We start from the raw sequence: 16,014 nt of genomic DNA on the forward strand, positions 1-16,014 counted from the left end.
AACTTACTCGAGTGAGTACTGCATAGTCAAGAGTCAAGAGTAACAGCACGATCGCATGATACATGATATACAGATAGTATATATACGTTAATACAAAAGAAACACAAGGAAACGATTAAGGTTAAAAATACGGGATATAGCATAAAATGAACAATACGATCTATGTGAATTTGAAGGGAAAAGATAAGACATGATCCATTTATGTTCTCCTACCTAATCATCATCAACCACAATCGCATCATGAACACTAGAACCCTGTGTAGATCTCGAATTCGACCTGACTCTATTCAACTGCAACCCGCCTTGTGATTGAGATTCTCTTGAACTCGATCTTCTCATCGCATGACCAAGAGGTAATCCACCCGAACCAGAACCTGATCGAGACCTTTCTCTTTCCCTGGGAGACTGAGCAGGTAATGGTTGTGGTACATCACCGTCTTCGTTGACATCTTCATTGTCATCCCCGGACAGATCGATGATATTCTCAGCTTCGAGAAGTATTTTCCTCTTCTGCGGACTTATACTACCACTGCTTAGTCTAGGTCTTCCCGTTCCAGATTCCTGTAAAGGTTGATCTTGATCATTGATAGTTGGCTGAGATTGTCCTTGTGGAACGTTCCGATTGAAGATGTTGATTCGTAATGGAGGTACTTCCGGGATATTCTGAGTGCCAGGTACTTCACTTTGTTCTGTAAGAGATTGAGGAGGCGGGTCATGTAATCCATCTTCCGTGGTGGATACTGTAGGTTCTTCAGCTGCAGGCAGTACGTGCGGAGGAGGCTGTCGAGGTGAGATGGACTTGTCAGAATTCACTGGTGAAGTCGTTTTGACCAATGGAGCGGGCTTTAAAATGACCATCGAAGGAGGGGATCTAGTAGCTGCCTGTGGTGGATAGACTTGTGGGACAGGCGGCGATGGTTCGGCGATAGCTGGAGTAGGACTATTACCATTGCTATGAGCATTACCATCACCATTCGACCTAGGTCCAAGGTATTGGGGGGTAGGTACTGGATCGGTCATCCTGGCAGTTTGAGGTTGAGGTAAAGGGTGAGTGATAGGGGAAGGATAAGCCGTCTGAGGTCCACTGCCATTACCGTTAAACATTCTTTGGGTGGATCCAGAAGGCGTGTGAACATGATCATCTCCTACAGCTGTCGTCGTCGTAGTAGGGTGAATGTCAGATGGTCTGACTTTCCTTCTCTTTCTCGAACTTCCTTCACCTCCTTCGTCGATATCATCTCTCACGAAATCCTCAGGTAAGATCGGAGCGATGAATTTTGAACATTCCAATAAGACCACATCGGTCGGATGTCTTAGATTGACCATTATTGGTTTTTCAGCATATTCATTGATGGTCGATCGATAATCGATATATTGATCAGTTCCAACTTGTTCTACATGTCGAAAACGAAGAGTCAATACTGAATCATCTCATTCGTCCAAAATGGAAGAATTTATGCTTACCCTTAAATTGTACCCTTACTTCCACACCTTTCAAATAGTATTTCGCCTCTTTGACCGTACAGCAAGGACATCTCCAGAAAGTCTTATTACCTCCGGTACCGTTTTCTTCATCAGTCGTCTTATGTATTTGAGCCAATAATTCAGGAGGCGCTTTCACACAATTTGAATGATACGATTGATTACACTTCGCACATTCAATCGTCGCACCAAACCTTTCATTATCGTATGTTGACTCGGGTTGACCACATATGCAGTGGAATTCCCTCGGATAAGATTGAGTAATGATTAATTTGGGTTTTCTACCTCTTGTTCTCTTTTCTCTTCCTGCTGTACCGTTGAGTCCATTCGTTCCGTTGCCATTACCGATGGATGTGGACGATGAACCATTATGATATTTGATACAATCCTGTAATCTTCTGAATAACCATTTGATGTAAACTACTCTTTCACCCGTATGAATATTCGTAGCATCCAATAATAAAGGTAAATTATATATCTTTCGAATGGTATGCTGGATCTTCTCAGTATCTTTCGAATAAGGTTGACAGGTCTCATCTAACGGGTCGATGATCTTAAGTATCACCGTAGAGTATCGTAAAGCTATTTCGACAATTTCTTTAGCTACCTTAAATTCAGGAGGGACAATCTTGAAATTCCATCTTTCCGATACCACAACCGATCCAAAGTCATTCAACGAAGGTGATAAACCAGGAAGGAGTCGCTGACACATCTCACATTGATATGGGTTATTAGCGTATTTAGGTGAGATCCCTACACATTTCGGATGATATTCTCCTAAACAATTTTGACAAGTTACCATGACTGCTCCAGACATCCCTCGACAGAAACACACGAATTCATCATTTGGTTCGTCATCTTCCGGCGATAAGTGCGTCTCGAATTCCCTCTTGAGATAATTCATCGTACTGGCGACTTTCGCTATTGGTACTTCCAGGACAGTCGCTATCTCCCATTGCCATTGGTTATGATGCTCTAATTCCGCTTGCAATTCTATGATTTCGGGTATTTCAACTCGGTTGATAGGTGCCGAAGCTATTGAGACATTCTTGCATAGTCGCGAAGCGGCCAGTGCGGATCCATTAGACGACAAGAAGTTCTTGGCTGAGGCTTGCCAGTTCAAGACGGTCTTTCGGATACTTTCAAGTTGTCGCATCTTGTCCGTTGAAACAGGTATGAGCTCTTTGCCCTCTATGAGCTCCGATATCTCCTCGATCTTGATGCTAGGAGCATTGAATAGTCGATCTACAGCATTTAACCAATCTGCACCCCTTTGCCTGCGTTTCTTCAGCTCAGCGATCGTAGGATGATCTTCGGGTATACCGTACTCTTCAGCTTGGTCTAGCAATTTGACCGTATCATCATATTCGAGAGTTCGATCGTCCACTTCTTCCTCGACCTTCCTGAACCACGACAGTCGATTGACGATATTGGCTATTGCGGTAATCTCCGGTAGATCAAGGTTTAAGCTTTCTCCCAGGATCTGAGCGGTCTTACATTTCTCAAGGTCTAAGGCGTTTTCAGCAGTCGAAAGAATGACCGTAGCTTCGGATTGGAAATTCTGGATGTTCAATAGGGCTTGTCGAAGCTGAAGTATCTCCGGAGCGTCAAAAGCTAGTTTTTCGCCTTCATGAAGAAGCGCAGATAGATTTTCCGGACTTCTGTCGATGTTCGTCTCTTCATCGTCATCTTCCTCCTTCTTGCCTTTCCTTCTTCTACCGGCGCTTTTCCTAGTGACGATAAGCGATACTCTTTCTACCCAGCTATTCGCTCGATCTACCAGAGCTCGGAGACTCTGTACTTCAGGCATGGGGTAAGCGATCTTCTCGCCGTCCGCTACGAGAGCACGCATGGATTTTAATGCTGGTCGAGGTGTTTCTAGCAGGTTATATAGTCTGGCTCGCCAAGCATCCGGTTGAGCAGCTCGAGCAGCGACTACGGCTAGTATCTCTTCCAGCTGAGCCTCGGTGTATCGCTTCCTCAGCGTCTTCTTCGATTTGGGGCAGGAACAGAGCTGATCCGCATGATCAAGACAAGCGACTAGTTTCGTACAGGTACAAGTAATCTGGGCAAGGTAACAGAATGATTTGCAGACTGAACATTGATATTGTTCTTCCGAACCGTCTTCTTCTGTTTGGGTTTCCGCCAAGGAAGGGAAAGTCAGACGAAGTTGGTCTCGACGACGAGTTTCGTCTTCGACCATAACCGACAGATTATCCTTAAGCCTACAGCCTCAGAATGAGCTCGGTTCGGGCAAACTCATCAATCCTACTCACCACAAGGCGGTTCTGATCGTCTCAGAGTATAGCGTGATGGTGACCAGAAGTTCGTTATGGGAGAATACAGGTGGTTTCAGGTGCTGCTGATATCGCATCACTGCTTCTCTGCCATCAGGCAACCAATCGGGTAACGCGAAGTTGACAGCTTCGTTCATGTTGATCTGCATTCATCTCGTTTGATTAGGACTGATGGAGGTCATAAAGATAAATTAGGACTCACACCATGGTTAAAACCACAATGGTAGGCTTTAGGGAAAGTTATAACGAATTCGTTAGGTCGTTGATCACATGCGACTACCTTGACGCCCGCCTCTTTGACTCGACCTGGGTTCATCATAGTGACCAATTGAAAGAGGAGCCCGGGTTGCTGTTCGAATAATTCGGGAGCCTCGGATTTCATGGCTTGTTCGAACTTCTCAGCATCGGATCCTGGTACCCCATACCAAGTTTTGGTCTCTCCCCAATACACTGTACATGGTGGTCAATGAGGCACACACTTCATCAAACCATACACGGATAACTCACTGTAATTGACACTATATGTATAGTGATCCTCGTTATGCCAACAGAAGGTGGAGAACATCATTCCGAGATAGATCCACGGTACCGTCATACCTGAGATATCAGATCGGATATAGCGTAGTAATCTATGACAATGATCAAGTCAGTGACGCTGAACCTCAAAGGGAGATACTTACGAATCTGGCAATATAGGCATATTGTTCAGGTTCCACCCATCAGCGGCATAGGGATCGAGCGGATGAGTTTCCATCGTTGGTCCAGCACTACACAATAAAAGCTAATCAGAAGCTGACCGAAGGACTGAGGCTAGCTGCACGCACCTCCCGTGAGTGGTCGAATGCACGTCGGCGCCATACTCCACTTCGACCGTATCAGTCTGACTTTCCGTCAACCTCCAGAACTCTCTCTCAACATCATCTTCGGTGACTGTGACCTTACCGAAATTCCTAGCAAGGGGGTTTGCAGGTTTAATCGGCGTTTGCGGGGATACATGGCTAGCACTGTTGGTCCTAGAAGGAGACGATGAGGTAGATGATGGGACAGGGCGATGACGATTCCACCAGTGCCAGGAGAATGAAGCATCTCTTGCTTGGAACGAAGCTACGGAATGATCTTCTCCTTCGCCAAATCCGAAATCATCACCTTGACTGAGTAGACAAGAGGTACAGAACCATTCCTCGTTGGCGGGCACGGATGATAATGGTGGATCAAGACAGTATGTGTGGAATCCTATAAGGATCCATATTAGCTGTTGAACCGAGTACAGGAATCACTTGGCACGCACCTCTATCACATCCATCGCACAGTAGAATCTTTTCTGCCGTATGACCATAACGACATATCTCGCAGATCTGCACAAATCCATTAAGCATCAATCTCTCTTGAAAATTTGGGACCCACTTACGTCGCCTTTCTTGTACTCTGGTGTTCCGTCCTTTCCCTTCTTCGGTGATCCATCTGATGAAGTCTCGGCATCGCTCAACTCACTTTCGCTTCCATCCCGATTCGAAAATCCAGGAACTTTGATCGTGAAGGTGATCAGAGAGGGCGTAGCTGATGACGGCCTTCCAATCTCAGCAGCAGCTTGAAGTCCATTGACGTCGGATAAGGGTGCGGCAGTCAAGGGCAAAGATTGAGCATCCACACCCAGACTTGCACCTGACATCCTACTGCTAGTTCGGGTTCGCGGACTAGTTTTGATCGATCCCATCCTCCCTACCGAACGAGGTTGACTGGGTGATGGGGGAGCATCCGTACTGAAAGCTGGCGGTTTCACATTCCCATTTGTATTGCCGTTCAACGGGGTCAGAGGTGATACGGAAGCGGATTTTGCTCTCACCGAATAATTATCGAATGGTAGAACAATATTCATATATGCTTCTCTAACTTGAGGGATCCAAGTCGATTTCAACCCTAACGAATCAGTGACCTTCGACCATGTTTTCGTCCTATCCAATTCTAGATAACCTCCTGATCTGTTGACTTCCTTTCTCAATTTCCATACATCCAAAGGTTGTCTTTCGATCGTCGGTATAGTAATTTCCTCCTTGTTATTTGACTGATTATGAAACATTGATAGTTGTTCTAAGAAGTTTATTTTTGCCCTTGAAGCGGCTTCCAGCTTATTCAATTTCTGTAGACGAGTCCTGAATCTAAACGTTTCCGAATCCAGTACGAAAGGCATTTTCCATCCTTCAGGCGGGACGATCTTACATATTCCGTAAGGTCTCGCATCGTCCGCTATAGATGCTATGTAACCCATACAATCTGTAAACTGCTCCTCCGTGGGATAGTAGGTTGGACATTCGTCTATCTCGAATAGACGAGGTGTAGTCCGAGGAGCAGGATGCCTTGGAGCCTCTTGACGTACAGATGAAGGGTTGAACGGCGGATTGACCACCACCGGTCGATGTAGTGGATTACGCTGAGCGGAAGGTCCAGCAACGGGTTGAGGCTGCTGTTGAGTCTGAGCAGAGGAAGGCAAGAAGGATGTTGCAGTTGGTCCACTATTCAGTTGAATGGGAGTACCAGCACGATCCAGCTTAGTCAAAGCGGTGACTTTTGATTTCCTCTGACTCCTCTGTAATTCACCTTCGTTAGCGAAATACGTCGGAGCAGGAAGTACTTCTGGATAATTCAAGGAGGTGGTGAAAGTGGGTTTACGACGACTAGATTCGGATGGTGAATTCTTGATAGATGGTCTGTTCCCTTGACCTGGCTCCGAGATACTTCCATTTGAAGTTACCCTCGTGAACGATCTCGGTTTCACCGCACTTCCCATCCGACTTCTGGAAATGGATGAAGGCGTAGATACGTTTTCGCCTTGTGACATTTTGAATCGGTATGTATGTATATTGTTGCTGTCGGATAGTTAAAAAGAAACTCGATTAGGATGTCGGTCGTATGTTTTGTGGAGGCGGAGATATACGTATGTTGGCGGATCGGTATATGTTGGTAATATCGCTTTCGACCTAGACCTGGACCCGAAGAGGAAAAGGAAAAGATGGAAAGAGTTGCTGTCAGTCGAGCACGGGCGTTGCTGTCTAGTCAAAAGGACCTATGTTACAAAGAGAAGAAGGGGATGATGAAGTGACCAAGAAAGAGAGTACTGACTGTAAGATTGTAAGATTGTAAGATTGTAAGACTGTACGCCTGTGTCAACCTTTTTCTTCCTTGGCTGACCCGGTGATCGTTGGCTGGTTTAATCGTTTATCATTTAGCATTATCTACACTTTTATCCTTTTATCCCACTCTCACTCTCAATCCCAGGATAACGTAAGTTACGCTTTTCCTTGCCCGGGTTCATCGAGGTAAACCATATACACTCCGACCATTTAGGGACTCCAACATGGTTTTGATTCCGTCTTGACAAGGCCACGCCCAGGCCCAGTCGTGATGATCAAGGATAACAACAACGTTGTCCTCTTACACGCGCATATAACAGCATCACATCCGGGTCACCTCAAACATCCCATCCATGGATGGCAGCAACCTCACTCTCACTCACACCCCAATTTTAAGCATATCCTCGACACTTCCCCCTCACCATCCGACATCTCTTATAGGGATCAGCAAAGGGAAACCCATTGCAGGGGGCTCGTCTCGATTTGATCCACTGGATAACCGCCAAGATTGATTACGATTGAGTGATTAGTGGTTTAGTTCAGGTTCAACACTTTTTGTACTTTGTTTGTGCACGGAGCCCGAAAAGACAGCAAACATCCATTGGCAAAGCATACCCCATTCATCTCTCTCACACCTCAACATTCCATGACAGTCCTGGTGGAAGGAAAGGAAAGGAATAGCCAGTAGATACGATCGATAGAAACGTCTATATCAAAGCAATAATCAGTACAAACGAACGTTGACGAAAAGAACAGGAAAACTTGAAACGAATCTTTACGCACATCTTGTTCGATCGAACGCAATCACTACCCTTCTCACTCTCTGTTTGACATCAACAATTTCCTCACCGATGACCTACCAGCTTTAGATCCTGTACCATCGACTATACTCTTCATATTTGGTTTTATACGGTCATGGCATCCTATCAAACCTCTACAGCAGGTCCCTCTAGGACTACATATCCGGGTTTTCCTGCCCCTTCGATATCACCTTCGCCATCACCTGTAGCAGAGCAAGAACAATGGCAGCATCCAAATGGACAACAGTACCCGATACAGATGCCCCAGCCTAGAAGTGTATCTGATCCCGCCAGTGTAAACGTATCGAGATCGGCATCTGCAGCTTCAGGACATGGATCGACGCTCGACGGTGCAGAGGGGTCAAAGCGGAATCCACTCGTTGATCTTATAGATAGTGAAAGGATTTACGTAGAACAATTGAGTCTGGTCATACGAGTGAGTTAAACAGTGATAGAATAGGTCGATTGAAGACTGATTGGTGAGGGTGTGATGCGATGTATTGCAGAAAGTAGCAGCAGCATGGTCGAGAAAGGATTTCCCACCGCCCAAATTGGATGCTATGTTCAGATGTGTCGAGGCTGTGTATAGAGCAAATCGAGCGTTTGGAACGGTGAGTGACGTGGACGTCCCATTGACCTTGTGAGCAAAGAAATGGTGGCTGATGATCAACTGGCTGTAGAAATTGAAAGAGATTGGACCCAACCCATCTAGTCCGAAAGCTTTAGGGGACCTACTGATGAGATGGGTAAGTCAACTCTCTGTCTTGTTTTCAAGGTATCGTAAACTCACTTTTCCATTACACAGATTGACGACCTGGAACCAGCCTATCACCAATACAGTACCAACTTTCTCACAGGGTTCGACTCCTATCAACCAGTCACACGTGGTCAGCTCCTCGGGGGAATCTTACAAGAGATCTCTGTCAGCTGCCAGCCCACACCGCCGTTGACTCAATGGTCATTGGATGCACTTTTCATCTTACCGTACACCAGATTAAGGTATTACAAAAAGCTTTATTCTAGGTTATTGAGAAGCACAAAAGAAGGTAGAAGCGATCACAAATTACTGGTAGTCGCCAATCAAAGGCTGGAGGATCTGGTCAATATTGTAGAATCGAGATTGGAAGCGGATGTCAGTGAGAATGATAATGATAATGATGAGTCTCGGGGAAACAGGTTAAGTGGGAACGTTGTCACTGGTGGCGTTGCTGCTGGCACTGCACCGAATTCAAGAGAACCCAGTTGGTCGGAAAAAGAAAGGATTAGTAGGACAAGTTCGGCAATGGACAGTTCCATGGAGTCACATACGAAGTGAGTGAATTTCCTTTCGATTTAGGCTATCTAACCTGATCAGGCTGTTGTCGAATAATCTTTCCAATTCTAACTGATGGTTCAGCTTCTCACCATTCAGCAGTAGAATCGAAGATAGAAATTCTGGTGGTTCAGCTGTCACCAACATGACTAGTATGACCCAGTCACCACAACGGAGACCACAAATCCAGGTTTCGACAAATGCTGTTTCGTCCCCATCTGCACCTACTCCTGCTACTGCGCCTTTGTCAGATCTGGAGTTGAGGATTGATCCGGAGAGAACCATCGACCTGTTCTCGATGACAACGAAAGTGAGTACAGAACATCGTGCCATACGATAGACGACTGATCCTCATTGCGATCACAGAAGTGCAAGCTGCAAATGAACCCCCCATCACTTCCCTTCACCAGATCACTTAGATCATCCCACGATGTGACCGTGTATTTCACCCCAAACTCAACAGGACAACAAGTCATTCATCGACGAGCGCACATATTCATACTATCCGATTTGTTTTTGGTAGCAGAATGGATGGAAGCGTCGGAGAAAGCTTCCAAGGCCCAACAAGTCGCTAGGGAACAGCCTGATAGAGTTGGACATGGTGGACCAATGCCTGAGATGTGGTTGAGCTATCCTCCATTAGCTGGAAAGCATCTGATGGTCGCGGAGGGTCAACAAGGTGAGTCAGCCATTACGATGATGTCTTCCTACTCAGCTGATTGCAATTACAGCCAACGTCTTGACCGTCATGATCATGAAGAAGGAAACCTTCGCCATTCATGCTGAATCGGAAATTGCGAGAGATCAGATTATGAAGGATCTGCTCGATTGTATAGATTTCGCTTCAGGAGGTAAGTAGTCGAGTTGAAATTACCAATCACCCAGATACTGATCTTCATCGATAGCCACGCGACCTTCAACCGCTGCCCCGTCACCTATCAATCCTGATCCTCGATCTCCTTCTATCGCATCGACTGAAAATCGATCCAACGAATCCTCTTTTCCACCACTACGATATCCTAGTCCATTCTCCAACTCCTCTTCACCCGCTACCAGTCCTCGTCCAGGCGATCAGCCGGAAGGTCCACCCATGCCCTTGGGAGGCAACGCGCTGGTATCACAGATGAGTCAAATATCCCTACAACCTGGACAAGCTATCGCCTGGCCTCGAGGTCCTACTCCTCCTCAGTCTATGCCGCCCCCTCAAGGGATACCACCATACAACAACGCTTCTTCGAGCGGTGCACCGACGATGGCAGTCCTTCCACCTAGAGGAGCGAGTCTTAGACCTAGAGTTCAATCGAATAACATGCAGTCTCCTCCCCAACAGCACGGTCCGCAGATACCGCCGATGCCAGGGATGGGATTCGACCATACCGGTATGGCTGGTGCCCCTTTACCTCGATCTCCATCTGGTCGATCGGTCCAATCTGCACCTAGGCTGAATATGAACGGTGATTTACCACCTGTACCCTCCATTCGACCTAGCGGATCTCATATGTCGGATCAGGGACACTCTGGTTCTGGTCTCCCCGGCGGACCAGTGATTCCTCCATTTGCTCAAAATCCAAATCACCTAATTGCAAGATCCAGATCGTTAGAGCCATTACGTGCACCTGAACCTCCTTCTGCTCGATTCTCGTCATTCGAGAATCACAATGTACCCAATAACATGGGTATGGGTGGTGTGGGTCGATCATCTCCTTTGACGGGTGATCAGGCTACTGGTGAGAATGATGATGGTGATTTAGAAGGTGACGAGGATGAACTGGTGGATGGAGAAGAACAAGAAATCGCTTCGTTAACTGGACCAACGGTAATTTCGGCTCAAATGAAATGTAAGATCTTCTTAAAACAGGAACATCAAAAATGGAAATCCTTAGGTTCGGGTAAATTAAAATTATATGTTCAAAAACAAGGTCCACCGTTGAAACAACTTGTGGTAGAGAACGATTCATCAAAATCACAGATTATAATCAGCACGATTATCCTCACTGATGGAGTTGAAAGAGTAGCCAAAACAGGAGTGGCCATTGAAATTTCGGATAAAGGGAAAAGAACGGGTATTATATATATGATACAATTGAGGAATGAGAAATCGGCGATGGGACTGTTTGAAAGTCTGTTACAAGGGAGTGATAGAGCTATTTTAAGGTAAATTAGATATATTGAATGGTAAATAGGAATGAGTGTCAGAGGTGGGGAGGGTATGATAATATCATGTAATTTTGAACTTATATCCTATTTTACAGTTTGTTTATTTTGTTCAGATTTATTGGTTTTGATGGATTATTCGGATGTTCATTCTCACTCTCATATTCATTGTCATGTCTATCGCACGACTAGATGTCAAGTATCCAATCCAATCAATGCATTACGTTTATTCCATTGCTATTTGATTTTACACAGAGGTCTCGCAATGATCAGACACAAACATCTGATCAAGTATCACCTACGAAAATATAGCAAATCCGACTAGAAAAAATTACAGAATAGCGAATACAAAACGATAACTCCTCATCTTCACTTCCTCTCTTGAGTTCCAGCAGCTACCTTCGCCCATGACCCACCGGTATATCGCCGTACAGATGTGGCAGAAGGTATCTTACGGTCATCTATGCTCTCTTCTTCGGATTTGAGAGAAGCCTTGTTGCTATCCCTGGGAGAAGCTGCGATGTTAGCCCATGAGTTCGTGTTACTTCCACTACTGGAGATAGGGGGCGGCGGAGTATTGGTACTGGTTTTCGCAGAGGTACCATCTAAAGAAGGGAAGCTTTCATCTACTTTACCGGGAAAAGAAGGTACCACTTTTTCTTCTTTCTGGAAAGTCTCAGGATCGTCATTTTTGGTGTACTTCTGTTCAAGTCTTTGATAATCACCAATACTTCCAGAAGATCGCACTATGCCCGTAGGACCTTCACCTCCTGTGGAGTCTTGAAAGCTTGAGGCATATGATTGGAAGCGATGATCATTATTCGGTGGCATATGATATCCCAATGGATATAGGTTTTCTGTAAGTCCTTGAGCAGATGCAGGATCATCCGAATAGGGATTAGTCCACATCATATCTTGATGAGAAGCCTCACGGGTGTCACCCCTGTAAGATGGTTGATCAGCATTATAAGCTGGAGAATGTCCGTATATGACTTTCCATTGCTTCTCAGCTCTGTTATCGTATATTGTCGTATTGCTCGTTCCTTCCGATATATGAGGCACAGTGCCGAAGCTTGCACTACCAGTATGGTGAGCCTCAGTGTCAGTATCGCACGAGAGGGATGTGGATGGCCTGAAAGCGGCCGCTTGTACATTCCACTTGGTATTGGAGCGCTCCTGGCTACCTGGAGCAGAAGAATTGCGGACACTTCTTTGATCAATGGGAGGATCGCTTGCGGCAGTGGTGGCTTTGAGCTCGACAGAGGTGCTTCGTGAACTCAAACTACTTGAATCTTCTGCGGCAAGAGCGTAGGTTAGCATCAGCGATCCGTTGGATCCATTGGAAACTGATGCAATAAGGATCCAACGGTGATAGGTTTCTTCAACCTACCAATTAACACCTCTCTTAAGGTCGCTCCGCCTTCTGGTGCTTTAAGAACATCTTCAGAGTCAGACATAATCGATGATCAAAACCTTGGGCCAGCGATTCGAATTTACGGTCGGAAAATGGAGCAATGGGTGGTAATGATATTTGTATTAATTTGTATGAGGTTGAACCATGCTGACTTCAATTTCCTGCTGGTATGTAGATATAGACACATATATAGACCGAGGTCTCTGATGGGAATAAATTGACTATCCCAGCTGATTTCAAAGATGGTCGAAGCTGTCGAACTATCCTTTGATAGAATTACCACGAACGTAAACGCGTCGTACACACCTCGATGTCATTTGAGACAGGACCAGACTCTAAAGAAAGAACAAAGGATGATGAACCCTTCTCAGAACATCGATGAGGTTTCAAGTGAAGTTACTGTTTACATTCAAAACGGGTGAGAGTGTCAAGGACGATAAGCACGGTCAATACAGCGAATTGCGTCTGTTATTGTGCAGGCTGTACAAAGTGGGGAATACTTAAAAATGGTCCTTGAGATTTACATACAGTCCCTGCATACGTGCTGTAAATATCTACCTATCTGCTGCCTCGGGATATCTCCTGTAAAATTGCTCTTCCACCTTGTCGAACTCTGTTTGTTTTCTCTCTCGAGTGGCATATTTCAAGTCATAACCGGTAGCTTTTCGGTAGTCGTATTTATAGCTATTCTCCACAGCTTTTACGTGCTCGGGGTCAGGTCTAAGCGCCTCGATCTTTGCCCTGTATATCGCTTCCTTCACTGCTCGACTGTCATGAGAATCGAGACGGTGCTCTGGTATGTATTTACAGAGGGAGGCAGGTAAGGATGACCGGAATGTCCCAGAAGTGGGACTCGGTTCCAATCTTGTGGCAAACCCATGTGGGTAGCGTATGGGTATTGATACGATGTGTGAGACGGGGCTTGTACGTCTTGCCAGCTATGGGTATCAGGGTACCTTGGGCAATGGGTGTACCATCGGATCCGCTGGAAGTAGGAAATTGATAGTCTGGTGGGTCTGTGACCTCACTAGAGTGGTTGTCATGGCTGCCTTGAAGGTCTGTTGCACTTTGTTCGGAAGATGGTGGGCTGGTACAAGGAGGACAACCCATTTGATGGCCCCTCTCTGAACTGAAATGGTGATCAGTCACTGAGAAGCGTCTGTCTGCGTTCTTGAGGACTGTTCTTCTGAGATCGGATCCGTGATTTGAGTGGATCTCTGGTCCACCAAAACTATTAGCTCTTCGGCTGTCCGCTAATTTGGACGTTTGATACCTCTCATAATCGAAATCGTCTTCATCGTCACTCTCAGCCTCTCCGTGAGCACGATGAGACTCAGCCGTGCCGTACATCTCACACGAGAATTTAGACTCAAGTGGAGAAGATACCACAGAAATGGGTGATAGGTGTAAGCTGCAAGTTAAGCAGTGCTGGTCACGAGCAGGAAATGGGATATTCCAAAGGGGTATGTGGCTCTCTACAGTAGACATAATGGGTGTATATACCCCATAAGAATCTTGAACAGGCAACTTAGAGACCTAGAATTAGAAAAATCTTTTGTCAAACTTACCCAAAGTCTCTTTTGTGGGAAGTCTTGGTCGCTAATCAACGCGGCAGATCCTCCTTTGCACCTTGAAGGTGTAGCAAAGGATCGCCCGTATGAATGGAGTGCCACCTGCCACTTGGGGAGTGAATTATGTAAGCCTCGTCGTCACCGGTTATGACTGTGCTGTTGCGTCAGACGACCTCATCACTTCATGACATCACTGGAATCAATGACATTCTCATTCATATTCGTATTCATATTCACCCGAACAAAGGTATATATATAATTGCAGTCTACACCGCTCATTCTTCTCTCGAGTATCTGGTCTCAACAATCAAGCTCTCAATTCAAACATCGAAAAATGGATCCAACTACCTCAGCTCACGTCGACCCATTCGCAGGTCCCAACTCAGACCTAACCTCGAAACAACCAGCAGTCACCGATACTTCCGGATTGACCACTTCGACCGTCCCATCTTCAGGTGCAGGCGATGCCCCTCACCTCGGAGCACCCTCATCAGGGTTCAACAACCCATTCATCTCTGGTCCACCTGTAGTACCCCCTGATCCAATCAAACAAGATTATCCCGATACTCAGGTCTACCCCAACACCAACACCAATGGTCAACAAGACTTTGCCGATATTCATGCTAGGAGTGCAGGTGCTGGTGTTGGTGGGACCACTTCCGATAGTACTTCTCAAACAGTCACCGATAAGGCTCATGTAGCTTCCAGCAAGGCTAGTGAGACTGCTACTCAAGCTCAGAACAAGGCTAGCCAAGTGTCCAGTCAAGCTCAACAAAAGGCTAACGAAGCTGCTACGGGAATCAGACAAAGAGTCAGAAAGCTTTCAGTCGACCTCAACAATGCAGCAGACCATCCTGCCGTCAAGAATGTCAAGGGTACTGCCAATAATTATATCGCTCAATTGAGAGAGCAATTAGGCAGAAGTCAGACTGTCAGAGATCTCGAGAAGAGAACGGGAGTGGACAGAGTTGTCTTGGTCGTTGGCGGTATTTTAGGGTGAGTGAAATGAGTTCATCGTACTTTACCAGGATATACATCAGGCTGACTTACACTCTCAAACATATAGCTACATCCTTCTCATCCCACTTAACGTCCTCAGACTCGCTCTTCCAATTACCGACCTCTTGACTATCCTCCCTGCCACCTACCTCGCCGCCGTTGTCCTCGACAAGCCTGACACTACTGCAAATGACCAAAAAGTCAAGTCTCTCTTATCATTCTTTGTTGTACTTGGTGCTATTCAAACCGTTGAGAGCTTGATGGCTGGGTTCTTGGAAAGAAAAATTCGTAAGTGAAATATTCATCACTTTAGTATCTGCAGAGAGGTTGTAGAAGCTGATCTGAATTATCTATTTACACAGCTCAATATTACACGGTCAAATTGTTGTTCCTCGCTTACCTCCTCCACCCACGAACTCAAGTAAATTCAACCTTCCATACTCGTGTCAGAGACTTTCTTTGCTGATATCTTTTGGTGTATAGGGAGCCACCCAAGTCCACGAGCGAGTATTCCGACCCATTCTCGCCTCAGCTCAGCAATCCGCCAAATCTGCTCCTCCACCTACATCAGGATACAACACCAATGGCAGTACCAACACTTATGGTGCACCCAAATCATCCTCTACAGTCAGTACTCCACCGACTTCCAAGCCTTCCCTTTCAACTGTTTCTAGCCCTCAAACTTCCGGTTTCACCACTATGGCCGCGTCCATCCCTCTTCCCGGAGAGAGCGAGAATATCACAAGGGCAGATGCAAGAGGTCAAGGTTACTCGGTCGTCAGTGAGCTCCACTAGACAAATCAGCCCAAGTGAATCTAGTGTTTTACCTACCCCGACAAACCTCGGCAAACCTTTCA

The 16,014-nt window shown here is 45.9% G+C and overlaps 5 protein-coding genes across 5 annotated transcripts; 2 read left to right on the forward strand and 3 right to left on the reverse strand.

The window, feature by feature from the left end:
• Window positions 1-213: 213 nt before the first annotated feature.
• I203_107513 (uncharacterized protein) lies at window positions 214-6,615 on the reverse strand (the record flags this gene model as incomplete). Its single annotated transcript, XM_019145593.1, has 9 exons — window positions 214-1,394; window positions 1,465-3,707; window positions 3,759-3,922; window positions 3,982-4,229; window positions 4,287-4,408; window positions 4,460-4,546; window positions 4,604-5,012; window positions 5,068-5,134; window positions 5,188-6,615. 9 exons carry the CDS (start codon window positions 6,613-6,615, stop codon window positions 214-216), a joined length of 5,949 nt encoding a protein of 1,982 aa, XP_019005412.1.
• Window positions 6,616-7,822: 1,207 nt separating this feature from the next.
• On the forward strand, window positions 7,823-11,177 carry I203_107514 (uncharacterized protein; the record flags this gene model as incomplete). The annotated part of the gene is made up of 8 exons (XM_019145594.1): window positions 7,823-8,143; window positions 8,214-8,318; window positions 8,388-8,453; window positions 8,513-9,018; window positions 9,122-9,329; window positions 9,386-9,698; window positions 9,751-9,870; window positions 9,925-11,177. 8 exons carry the CDS (start codon window positions 7,823-7,825, stop codon window positions 11,175-11,177), a joined length of 2,892 nt encoding a protein of 963 aa, XP_019005413.1.
• A 365-nt stretch (window positions 11,178-11,542) lies between these two features.
• I203_107515 (uncharacterized protein) lies at window positions 11,543-12,630 on the reverse strand (the record flags this gene model as incomplete). The annotated part of the gene is made up of 2 exons (XM_019145595.1): window positions 11,543-12,468; window positions 12,564-12,630. The coding sequence occupies 2 exons, from the start codon at window positions 12,628-12,630 to the stop codon at window positions 11,543-11,545; spliced, it is 993 nt and encodes a 330-aa protein (XP_019005414.1).
• Window positions 12,631-13,141: 511 nt separating this feature from the next.
• Window positions 13,142-13,937, reverse strand: I203_107516 (uncharacterized protein; the record flags this gene model as incomplete). The annotated part of the gene is made up of 2 exons (XM_019145596.1): window positions 13,142-13,347; window positions 13,493-13,937. 2 exons carry the CDS (start codon window positions 13,935-13,937, stop codon window positions 13,142-13,144), a joined length of 651 nt encoding a protein of 216 aa, XP_019005415.1.
• Window positions 13,938-14,492: 555 nt separating this feature from the next.
• I203_107517 (uncharacterized protein) lies at window positions 14,493-15,952 on the forward strand (the record flags this gene model as incomplete). Its single annotated transcript, XM_019145597.1, has 4 exons — window positions 14,493-15,154; window positions 15,225-15,445; window positions 15,520-15,578; window positions 15,641-15,952. The coding sequence occupies 4 exons, from the start codon at window positions 14,493-14,495 to the stop codon at window positions 15,950-15,952; spliced, it is 1,254 nt and encodes a 417-aa protein (XP_019005416.1).
• Between the last annotated feature and the right edge of the window lie 62 nt (window positions 15,953-16,014).

Source organism: Kwoniella mangroviensis, chromosome 2 (genome assembly GCF_000507465.2).
Source record: "Kwoniella mangroviensis CBS 8507 chromosome 2, whole genome shotgun sequence".
Taxonomy (NCBI): Eukaryota; Fungi; Basidiomycota; class Tremellomycetes; order Tremellales; family Cryptococcaceae; genus Kwoniella; species Kwoniella mangrovensis.